The 12,617-nt window shown below is 41.1% G+C and overlaps 1 protein-coding gene across 7 annotated transcripts in view; it reads left to right on the top strand.

The window, feature by feature from the left end:
• Positions 1–12,617, top strand: part of GRIA3 (glutamate ionotropic receptor AMPA type subunit 3) — a 238,597-nt gene that overhangs the window by 156,106 nt on the left and 69,874 nt on the right. For all 7 annotated transcript variants that reach the window (XM_019618294.2, XM_031554701.1, XM_031554700.1 and 4 more), the window contains one exon: positions 7,680–7,867. In XM_019618294.2, the coding sequence (XP_019473839.1) occupies positions 7,680–7,867 (188 nt within the window). The remainder of the gene's footprint in view (positions 1–7,679; positions 7,868–12,617) is intronic.

Below are 12,617 nucleotides of genomic sequence, written 5' to 3'. Positions count from 1 at the left end.
CAGACATTAGGTTTTCTTTTCCAGCCTGGTAATTGCTAACTCTGTGACTCCTAATTAGAGTCTTTTTGCTGCGATAAATATGTAAACACAATTAGGTATGTATTTTTAACATGCAGTAATTAGCCTCATCAGTTGAGTGCTAGTCAACACGTTGGGATTTTTGTTCTCTTTTAGCTTCTCAATTGCAGATACAGGTTGTGAATGATTCCTACAAAATGATGCCTTACACAACTTCTGTGTATTCTCTGTTACCTTTCATTGGTTTCCATGCTTCTCACAAACATGGAAAAAGACTTTGTTCTCTTATGCTCTCTCTCTCTCTCTCTCTCTCTCAAACTAGAAAGAGAATCAAAGGGACTGTGTAGTGGAAATGCTAAGTCATGGCTTGAACCAGTGATTGAGCACCTGGTGGGGAAGTAGGGCCAACCTGTGGGAGCTCAGGTCTGTGCAATGCACCTGAGTGACTGGAAGGATGGAGCCAGGATCCGCCCCTTCCCAGACCTCATTTAAGGGTTGGCAGTGGAGGTGGGGGTGTCTTGATGGGGATCCCTGCCTATCTGAGGCCTTCCAAGGTCAAGCAGTTTTTTTTGTTTTGCTTCTGTGTCTAAGGCTGCTGCATTTGGGCATATCCTCACATGCTGCAGCCTGGGACATTGCTGTCCTGCTATCATTGCTGTGCTTTCCATCACATTATAGCATTACAGGCTGTCGTCCAAATGTGCCTGAAGTTAAGGGCAGACTTAGGGCCTCATCTTGGTCAACGTGGTGGCATCTGACAGGCTAGGTTGTTGGTCTCCTGACAGCAGTTGGATGCAGAACTGTACTCAGTAAATGATGTTTTCTGAGTTTGCTGATGTCTCTTGGAGCATGTCCTTACTGGAGAATTCAGAGCACTCAGGAAATAGGCACTGGGCAGGAATATCACTGGAGTTCAGCTCCAAGTTTTGAATCCCACTGTGTTTATGACAGTATTGTGCTTGCTTTGTAATTTCAGGCTTTTAGGTCTCTGCTGGAGAGAGACAAAGCCCTTGACTCAGTGTAGAACTTGGCAAATGAGATCACTCTTTACTTAAGCCGTTTAATTATTTGCATTCAGGTCCTAAAACTTGGAAGTTAATTATTTTTGATGTTTGTGCAGCTTTATGGTTCCACTGCTTGTGTGTAAAAAATGTTTTCCTTCTGGGAGGTCTCTCCTCCATAACCCTTAGGCCCATGTCTCCAAGATCTCAGCATCCTCTAGTGATGGATGCCCTCACCACTATCTCTGTCATCTTTCTGACAGCGTAAGTATCAAAAGTTTTTTTCTTGTAATAAGTACAGAGACGATACCCTGCAGCCCATGCCTACTGGACAACAGAATGCTCTTCACCTTTTGTCACTTCTCAGTTTTTTTACTGCTTTCTTTTGTCTTCTGTGCTAGTTCTTCTGCATTCTCTGCACAATTGTTTACCTGTTATATTTTCCCCAGGTAGAATGCTTTGGTTTTTAAGTGCCTTCATCTCATCTGTTTTGTTACCCATTTGCATCCAGAAGACTATAACGGCTCAAATATTGTTATTCACTTGAAAATATTTAAATAACGAATGGCAAAGCTAAAACTAGACATAGTTGTTTCAATGAACTTCAGATCATAATATTGTGTTGAGGTGTACCTATATGTCGTATGCTAGGAGACCTATCAACATAATTGTGAAAGTCATATGTAGAAGTCCTCTTAGAGAAGTGACAGCATTGCTTATGGTATGTTTACGTCTGCCCTTGGTTATTGTACTCTTTGCTCCCTTACTACATTACTCTCATTTTACACTGGCACAGCTGTATTCAAAATCACTGAGTTGCATTAACCTAAAACCTGGGTAAAATGTGAGATGAATTAGATGCAAGAATGTTATAGAAGAGCAGATCAAGGTGAAAAGCATTCTGAAAGAAGCACTTAAAATAAATAAATAAATAAGGCTTCTACTTGCATTTGGCAGATCTGAATTCCTGCATGTTTAGCTATATCCCATCCTGAACAAATGCAGACCAGATGGTTCCTGTAAATTCTTTTAGAGCCAAGCAAGTTCACTTACACACAACCAAGCCGACGTATCTGTTTGTATAGATTTCTGTGTTTATGGGTGACAGGTTGCAGTAATATAATGTGTGTACAGGGGAGACTAGAAGTTTACTGAATCCAAATAGAAGCAACAACTAACATTAGAATGTGTTTGCTGCTTGGTCTAGAAGATTGTCTGCTAGCAGAACAGCAGAGTGTAGCACTTCACATGTTGGTTACCAGACAGAAACAGGTCGAAAACAGATGGAATGTGGTTATTCAGCTTTTATTTAATAATTTGAACATACATGTTTTAGACTGAGAGAACATTCTAGTGTAACGTTTGGTTGCCCCATCTCTTTCTGATAATTAATTTAGCAGCTCATTCATTGCTTCTTCCCCTACTTTAATATCATTGAGAAGACGCAAGCTGTGCAAAGGGTGCTTACCAAACTAACATGCTTGCACTTTGAATGATAGGGCAGGATTTGAGTTGGGTAGCTGGTTTTTAATCACACGTATCGTGTTGATCCATTTGCTTTATATTAGTGCTAGGCTCGGGTCCAAACACACAGAGTATCTGTGTGTATCTCACCTTACAGACCTCTGCTACCCTCGAAAAGTAAGTTGACATCATAGCACTTGTGTTTGGCTTGAGGAAACACTTACCTTGATGGCCTCCTTCCTGGCCTGGTCGAATGTGAGCACACACTTAAATCCCTAAAGTTGGCTCATGAGCCAGAATCTCAGTTCTTTGGGTCATGTCACAGATTCAAAATATGAATGTTTGAATCCAAGCTGATATTCATGATATTCACAGGCAAAAACATGCTACCTTCCAGGAAAATATATAAGACCTTAAAGGTCTTCTGTACTCGTCAAGGAAAAAAGAAAGAGGGACTGCAAGTAAATAATCTTCCATTTCTAAATGGAGGTTAAGATCCAAGATCTTACCTGGAACATTCAGAAAAAGAGTTAATTACATCACTGGTAATCTTTTCTTAATACTTTGGTGCCATCTGTGAGGGCTCTCGTGTGATTTTACAGATGTTCCAGTGTGGTCATTTACTCATGGCATATTAACGACTGCTGTTGTCAGATAAGTTCAGTTATGAATTATGTAGAATTTCATCTGGCTGAGCAAACTATGTAGATGAATTTTGCTTATGGGGTGTGGGAGATGTTTTGTGAGCTTCATAAACGGTTGAAAAAGTTATTTTGATACAAGAATGTCTGGCCCTACCAGCAGAGGTGAAAAGGACGTTTAACTATCTGAAAGACAAAGACGTAAGCATTACCTCCTGTGAAGATACTGAGTGTGTGTATGTCTCAGTCTGGCTGCAGTGAGGACTGCCCAGAATGTAATTCTGTCTGGATTGTTTAAAGCACAGATACAGCCTTGCAACAAATTATATTTTCCATGCTCTGAGGAAAAATTGTAATGAATATTTTCTCTCTTTGCAAGCTTCAGTCAGCAAAAATCAAAGTACTTGCTTCAGTTCACTAAGTAGTAAGCTGGGCACTTGTTTTATTTGAGTTTTATTGCTGTAGTTTCATCCAGCCCAGTCATTTTGCTGACAGTTTAGGTGAGGGTTAGCTTTTTTTAAATCATTAATAATTCAAGAATAAGTTGGACTACGTTGCACTTGAATATTAAGTCCAGAGTTGATACTTTTAGTAGATACAGGTCAGACTGACTTGTGTGGTTGCATTCAGCAGTCACAGGTGCAGCCCTGCAGGACACGGTTAGAAGCACTCAAAGCATAACAAGACTGTTGTATGACCTGCCAAGTATGGACCTTGTCATCATGTGGCCAGACATGTCTGTATATCAGTAATGCCAATGTGTTGATGTCATAGCAAAGGGACATGATGTCATCAGAAAGGCTGGCGTCGAATCATAGAATCGTTAGAGCTGGAAGGGACCTTTAAAGGTCATCTAGTCCAACTCCCCTGCGGTGACCAGGGACACCTACAGCTTCATCAGGTGCTCAGAGCCTGATTAAGCCTCACTTGAATGTCTCCAGGGACAAGACACCCACCATCTCTTTGGATGGCCTGTTCCAATGCCTCAGCACCCTCACTGTAAAAGTATTTTTCCTTATATCCATCCTAAGTCTACCCTCTTTAAGCTTGAAGCCATTTCCCCTTGTTCTGTCACCACAGACCCTGCTTAAGAGACTGTCCCCTTCATGCAGGATGCACTTCCAGCAGCAGCACTTCCAGAGAAGTGTGTTCTTCATCCTGCTTCCTTCATAGCCACAGTCTGACTAAGGAAAGTATTTAAAAGATCAGCTTTGGGGCTGACTGAGGTTTTCCTATTGTACATGTTTATGTCAATAGCTATAGAATAAGCAACTGCTGAATTTCAATCATGGTGTTGTGAGCCTGCTTAGAGATGGCCTTGTTGCTGTCATCTCAGAGGAGAAAGTCTTTTTTTCTTGCCTTATAAATATTTTTTGGATTTAACATTTGAAGCAGCATAGACCAGCAACAATATTAACAAAAACCCTTTTGCATTGCATCTTCACATATCTGTTATGGATTGCCAGTCCTTTAGCCTTTCCGTGTAGCAATGATGCAGACCACAGAAAGCTACAAAGCAGAGATAGCTGGGTGTCTGGCTGCCTTCCTGCAGGGTGGCTGGGCTGAGAGGCACTCCTGAGAGATCCGCACCACCGGGGGTGTTGGAATGAGCATCCTTTGTATAGCATCCCTGCAGTGCACTGGCTGGAGGGCAGGAGATGGGAAGGCTCAGCGTGCAGGTCTGGTCACTGATGTGCACAAAGCAGGAAGCACCATTTGTGCATTCATTACCCAGACGTACCCCTGAAGAGCCACAGCTTGCATTGCTCTGTTAAGGAGCAAAAAGAGTTCATATTTGAAGATAAAATGGTCTTTTTATTTACACAATCTCACTGCTTATATAACAGCACTGTTAATGGTGAAGTACAGCTGAAGCCTGGACATGTCTATAGAAATAACACATAATGGGGTGCAACGTAAAATGTAGTAAATAGTGCTGAAGGCAATCTGCATAGTAGGTACTAGAGGTTGGGAAACACATGCTTGTGAAGGAGCAGGTGCACTGCCTTCCTGCAAGCAGCAGTGCTGACTGGGGTTTCTGACAAGCAAGGGAAGGGACTTGTAAGGGTCTCCAGGGAGTTGTCACAGGAGGGGCAAGTGGCACTTCCCTTGGTGGGGAAGGCATCTCCAGCAGCTGGCTGACACGGCACAGACGGTGACCATAGGTGTGTTAAATAGGGAAGCTCTGCAACCTTTTTTTTTTTGCATTGAGACTGTTGTGATTGTATTACTGTATTTTAACAAAGAGGAGAAAGGCCACTGACTAACCTTGTTTTTCTCTTTCTTGAAATGGTAACCACTAATACACATGTGCAAAAACACCACCTCGCACACAAGCATGCAGTGGGACAAAATCAGAAAAATTGCCGAGCTTTCTTCTGAGATATTCAAGGTTGATGAAGTGAGCTCTGATTCAAAAATGAAACAAGGGTACATGGCAGTCGGTCGATGGCATCTGCACTCCAGCACAGTTGTTTCCATTTATTTCGTTGAGACGGTTTGTAAGCTTTGTATGTTATAAACCAAAAAGAGCTATTGATTTTTTTAAAGTGCCATGTTTTTTACCATTTGTTAAACCATTTTATTCAATTCTGAGTGAAAAAAATACTTATGATCTGTGTTCTGTTGTTTAAAGAAACCTCAAGATTCATACTTGCATGTCATATGAATGATGAAACAAAGTTATAAATATTCACTGCTTTCTAGAATCACTTTTTTAAAAAAACATATCTTTATACTCAAAGTATTTGTAAGTCCCCATTAGTGCTTTTTGTGCCTTCACATCAGGATTCCTAATTTGTAGCCAAGCAAGTATCTCAGGCCTAGATCTTCCTCCTACATGTCATGGAATCATAATGCTGTCACAGATATCACAGCCATTTTTGTAAAATGCAATGTTAAGGAAGACCGAGTTCATTGTACTATACATATGTAAATGCTTCTGTTTCAATAGTCTCAGGGGAAAGCAGATGCCAGAAAGAATTCCCAACCAGTGTACATATTAATTGTCACCACCTATCGTGGGATAATAGAGCACATTCATACAAGGAAAAGCGTGAAGAATCGAGAAGGTTTCCTTGGGAGAGTAAGGGCATTTGTGTGAGACTTAAGGAAGTCACATGGTGAATTATAATAATCTAACTGCAGTCTAGAAAACCACCCTTTCCTTCTCTGTATCTGTAATGATGCTATGGTGCAACTCCTGCCTTCAGACGGCTGCTGTGGATTTACAGCAGGCTGCAGAAAATCAGACTCCGGCACAAGTTGTTTGTTATCAGCAGAGCCCTGCAATGACAGATAGCTATTGGTACAGCATGAAACAGTGAATATTTTGCTTCTCTGTAACTCCAAGTCTTTTCAGTTTCAGGAGCACAGGGGACGGGTTATCACAGAGCATGGTGAACTGATCTGTTGAGCATGTATGCTTATGTAGGTGTTTGTGGGTGTGAAGAAATCCTGAACTTCTCAGGCCTGGATGTGGATAAGAAATCCACAGCATGACCAAATGATTAGACAGAAAGCTCTGCCTATAAATTATCTGGGCAGAAGTGTAGCTCATGTGGATGTTTCTGTACAAAGGATCCACACTGGAGACGACTGTGTGGGTTTGAAGGAGATGAACTCTGTATTTGACTGGCATCTACCCACTTTGGAAAGAACTAGAACAATGCAAAAAAATTGAATTTCCTGAATCAAAACAGGCAATTCACCAAATTCTCAGCTACATACAAAAATAAAGGGATGCAAATCTGTGTCCAGTGACTCCCCTACATAGCATGACTTGAAGGAAGTTGCCATACGCAGTTGCACCATCTCTCACTTGGGGATTTGAGTTCTTCCTGCAGCCCAGGCACAGCTGTTCCCAAGAAATGAAATGTTGTTTGCTTGTATAACTTCCCACAGTGCAGCCTTTGGTTGGTCCATGCTGATTCTCTCTGCTGCTTTGGCTGCTGAATAAGTTGGTATTACCTCAGCAGAAGCATTGAAAGTGTAATGCTGCTACGCTCCGTATTTAAAAAACATTCTTTGAAGTCAGAGTGAATGTCAGTAAAATATTCTCTCATGGTTCAGGGCTCCAATAGCTGGTACAATGCCTTAATTGGCATTCTTGTGCAATGCTTGGACCTTTGCCAATTAATGACCCATTGCTGCAGTCTGCACAGGCAAATTACCCCTTCTGTCCGGCTCTTCAAACTGATGGACTTTTGCCCAAGTAATGGCTGCAGGCTCCTATTCTCAGCTGGCATCAACCCCAGTGCGACTATAAACATCCCTGAGAGGGTCATAATATGATATATTGGACAGATTCTGATGCACCTCACAGTCATATACCACCAAACAGTTCTGCTGAAGTCAGTGACTTTGGCAGTGGCATAGCAGAAATAAGAAACTGGTCCTTATGCTGTAGCTCTCTCAAGTAATGAAACAATTCCAGGTTATTAGCTAGCCTGTGTCCCTTTAGATGATGTATTTTTGCAAACCTTTTATTAAACATCCAAAATACTTTTTACTTTTGTTCTGATTTTAAATGGCTGCATTATCTCTCCTGCTACAGGATTTTCCATTCTCCAGGCAATTATGGAAGCAGCAGTTCAAAACAACTGGCAAGTGACAGCCAGATCTGTAGGAAGCATAAAGGATGTTCAAGAATTCAGAAGAATTATAGAAGAAATGGACAGACGACAAGAAAAAAGATACTTAATTGACTGTGAAGTAGACAGAATAAACACCATTTTGGAACAGGTATGTTTTTGAAATTTTCAGGAACTGTGGTTTCTCGATGATACATTTTGTTAATGTTTCCATAACTGTCCATTCCTAGAAATTAATTAAATGTCCATTGAGGTTTGAGTCCCAGTGACCAACCAGTTACCTAGTAAAGTTAAAATTCCTCACTGATGTCCACAGTTGGTGGCAGTACTTACACGTAACCTACCAGGAAATGTCTCTGTGATATTTTTTCCAAATGTTAATAATGTATTATTTTTAAGTAGGTTAAGGTCCTGAAGCCTCATCCACCAGAGCAGCATTTCTACTGTCGGTGCTTCTTGCAGGGGGTGCCAGGCAGGCGTGGTTTGCTAAGTGGAACATGAGACAGGAAATGAAAGACCAGTTAAACAATTCTCAAATGCAAATACTGCTAATGAAAAATTCAGCTGGTAGTCCAAACTGTTCATCAGTGCTTTTGGGGATATGAATCCCTTCCCTCTGCACAGCTGGAGCTGTTGACAAGCCTAAATTGTAGGTGGTAGAATTCACCTTTTCTGATGAGGGTCCAGTTTTGTGTCACTAGTTTGCTATTGCCCAGCCTTCTTGCTGTTTGCCTTGCCCCATGGGAATGGCCACACACACAGCTGTGCCAGGTTGCAATCCAAAATGCCTGCAGCCCTCTCTGCACAACATGCTTGAAGAGGTATTGAACAGATAGACATCATGGGAAGCAAAAACAGAGAGTGTCTCTGTCTGGGCTTACCACAAAGCCAGGGTTGGTACACGACCTAATCTATGTGACTATCTGTCACTGACATGTGGAAATTCGTTTGTCTTAAGACTAAAAAACCCTCTGATTACAACCGCCTCATACATTTAACTGGGGATTTATGATACAGAATAAATCAAAAGTATCATTTAAATTTCATGAAGCATTAGCATTCTTTTAGAAACGTTGTCTTGTATACTAGTAGCAAGCTGACCTCACTGCTATAAACAGATCCTAGAAATCCAAAAGATACTTTCACTGAGTATCTTCCCAGTATATTCCATTTCAGTCCAGCCCTGAGGTACAGCGGGGGGCTGGTGTGTGGGGACTGAATCACTGCCACGTGTCCCAGAGATGCTGGTGATAGACAGCAACAGGCAGAGAAGGGAGCTCTGTCTCAAGAACATAGCACAAGGCCATGCTGACAGTAACTCTACTACTAAATGATTGTAATACTAATGTGTAGCATTGCATTCTACCCTGTAATTTTTAGTCAATATGGTAACTATTCTCCTTGGGGAAGTCCATGAACTGAAAGAAACTTAACTTTTACTTTCTTCCTTTTGCTTATATTCTTGCAAAAGCCCAATCTTTTTCAAGAGAACACCCAAGCCAAGATTAATAACACTTTGGGCCCACTCTCAGCTGGAGAATAGGCCTTTCGTTTGATCTTTCTGAGTCCATTTACATTTTATTCACTCTTTTTATTATAATGTGCAAGTGAGAGAAAAATATTCGAACCATTTCAAAGCCGAGCACAAAAGCCATACACCAAGCAAATGATCTAGCAGAACAACTGGCAAACGTTTCTTCTGCAGCCATTCGAAGCTGAAAGACAAAGAAGTTATAATTTTACTGAATGTTTGATTCCACTTTTTATTCATGTTATTAGCATCCGTGTAACTAAAGATTTGGTGCTGGGGCTGCCGGGTATCCCTGAACTCTACAATAGCTTGCTCACACTTTGGCATAGTTATAGCCCTTGCTCTTGTCTTTAGTTTGCACATAGCCCATCCCTGTTAAGAGGCTTTTCTCTGTTATTGCACTCACTGTCTGTCTTTTGAATTTACTTTTCATGAAATCTTTATCCAAAACAATCTGAAGTATTTCTAAAAGATCTTAAAATTTCCTCCCAGTTGGATTTTGTAACTCAATCAGCTTTAGCCAAGCAGTTGAATACAGTTAGTCCATTGCTTTGCAACCAAACCTGTCAGACATTTTCACATGCAAGTGTTATGTCGTGTGTTGTCCCATGGATGTAGTATGATTATTTTCCCTTAATTTCATTTAAGGTACTTATGAGCAAAATTGTTTGAATTTGTAGTATCAGAAATGGATTTACAAATTTTTGTTTAGGAAACAAAAACCTGTAGGCAAACCAAATGTAGCTTCTGAGACAAATACTCTGGTACTAATCCTGTCTCATTAGAAGTCCAACAAGTGGATTCCAGTTGTGCAACACTTTCATAGGCATATTATCCCATTTATTTCAGCAGGACCATTCACTTGACAAAAAAATCATCCAAGCATATCCCTAGCTGGTGCCTCGTGCTAAAAATATCTTCTGGCAACATTTTCCAGAGTTTTGTGTTTGTTTTTTAATCTGGAATTCAAGAACAATGATTAAGTTTCTGCAGGGAAAGTCAGTAATGCAGGTCCCCAGATTGTCAGCTGAATAACTGTTGGTTTTAGGCATTTCCCTCCATCTCATCTGCTTTCCTTGTTATCTTCTCATAAGGTAGCTAAAAAATTTCACAAATATATGCAGTATTAAATCCAGCCATCCAGTTTGCTCAAGGGAATGGTGAGTTGTCTTCGTTAGAGCCAACTGTGTTTGCTGATAGCATCCCATTGAGGGGGAAGACAACTCTGGATTTGCATATTTCAAATCTGTGTTTGATTGCAGTTTAGAAAGTCAGATTAGTGCTGTGTGTGGAATCTATAGGGGCTGCTCAACTACAAGGCAGTAACATCTCCATGCTGACTACATCACTGCAGGTATATCCAGCAAGAGAAAAGGGAAGACCATCAAGGCTTCCTGCCTGTGATGGCACAGATTGAAGGACAAACTTCCCACAGCTGTTGCCTCAGCACCAATACCCTTTCCATTCTTCTTTCTCTGGACTCCTCAGGGCCCATCCTCAAGGCTCCCCCCAGGAGCAGTGCCTGCCCCCAGGGAAGGTGCTGTCCGCAGTCACCACGGAGGTCTGGCGACTGCCATTTCATTCTGTAAGGACAGCACTTGTTAGGGAACCTAGATTTGAGAACTGAAAGTAGGTCTTATTTAAGAACACAAATCATAGCAGAAATAAATGGATCATAAATCGCTGAACAATCTATGCATGTTCTGAGTTTGCTATCAGACTTTTGGGCACATTACCAGACTGATCAGCAAACTTGTCAGGTCTCTGCTCCAGAAACCACATATTGTGGCTTTGTGTTAGTGCTCAGATTAAAGAAGAGTGACCTTTTCTCAAGAGTCAGGCTGGTCAGTGTGTGCAGTTCTCTTCCTTTGATGTTTTTTTCAACCAGTTCAAACAAGGATGCACGTCTCTTCCAAAGGTGTAGGCTTACCCAAAGCCAATTACCTACCTGAGGATTTTCTTCAGAGTCTCCAGGCCCTACTGGAATATTTTGTACCTTCCTCCAGTGACACGCAGATATGTGAGACAGTGACCTTCATATTCCACATGCCTTTTATGTCTGGCACATCTGTATGTCCAAATGTTTCTAAGTTCTGATGCCTGTCATAGGAGGTATTTCTATCCTCAGGGCTGGCTGGTGCCCATGAGAGGTTTTCTCCTGGTGGGCGAATGTAAAGGAAGAGAAGGAGGACACCATAGTTTGTACTCTTTCTAGGTAACCTGTTTTGTGTGAGGTTTCCCTGTGTTGCACATCCGATTTCATTCAGCATCCCAGAGAATCCTTTTGTGGTTCTGTATTGTGGGTAAAGGTGGATACTGTGCCCAGATCACCTCTAGTTCTATCTTCTTACCTGTAGACTAAAAGAAAGCACAGAAATCAACAATCATTCTCCTGGTTACCGTCTGTTTCTTCATTTGCCCTATAGTTCTATAACCACGTGGATCCGTATCACTTCTTGCACAACAAAGCTATATCCAGTTTAATCATCTAGTGGCCTCTCAAGCATACAGATAGCGAGACTTATGTCATGCAAAATTCATAAGCTCCCCACACTTCTTTTCCCTTGATGCTAAAATATTCCCGTATTCCTTCACAGATAGATATAATATTTTGTTCTCATAAACTGAACATTTTCTTCTGAGAACTAACAGTAAGCTTTAGCCTATTCGACCGTGTATTTAGAGGCATGTTTTTGAGTTAAGAAATATGTTTTTTCTTATTCCCAAGATAACAGACTGTATTTCAGACTAGAGTGGCTTTGTGTCCATTTAGAAGTAAAGCTCCTGAGGGAAAATAAGGAGGAAGAAACTCCATTTGGGATCAAAATGGTGAAACTTTACAAAAGACCCAATTATTCCAGAGACCGTGTGCTTTTATCAAAAGGGTACTATCTCCAAACATAGCCATATAGGTTAGGTTCCAAGGTAATCTCTTTTCTGAGTGGAGGCATCTCACAAAGCAGAAGTAATACTATAGCAGAGAATGCAGTCCCCAGAATTTTACGATGATAATAAAACTGTCAAAGATGACTTGAAGTAAAGCATCCATAGGATTAAGAAGGGTAATCTGATTGACTGAACTCTGTCCCATGCTGGCACTGACTGTGACTTGACATTTGAGTATGAACGTTTGAGATTAAGAAGACTATCTCCAAGTTTTTCTCCCTCTGCATAGCTGCTCAGATCACAAAGGACTGGGCTTGCTGCAAAACAGCTTTGCCATTTGTCAGAAAAATAAATGTAAAAACACAGCATTAGGTTGCACCAATAGTCGTCAAAAATAGCAATAATAACTGCCTATAAACACAATGGGACACTTGAAGGAGAGAGCATCCAGTAAGTATGATGTTGTGTAACATCACTCAGAAAG

Source organism: Meleagris gallopavo, chromosome 9 (genome assembly GCF_000146605.3).
Source record: "Meleagris gallopavo isolate NT-WF06-2002-E0010 breed Aviagen turkey brand Nicholas breeding stock chromosome 9, Turkey_5.1, whole genome shotgun sequence".
In the NCBI taxonomy this organism is placed as follows: domain Eukaryota; kingdom Metazoa; phylum Chordata; class Aves; order Galliformes; family Phasianidae; genus Meleagris; species Meleagris gallopavo.
Note: the sequence above shows the minus strand (reverse complement) of the source record. Positions and strands in the feature narration are given on the sequence as shown.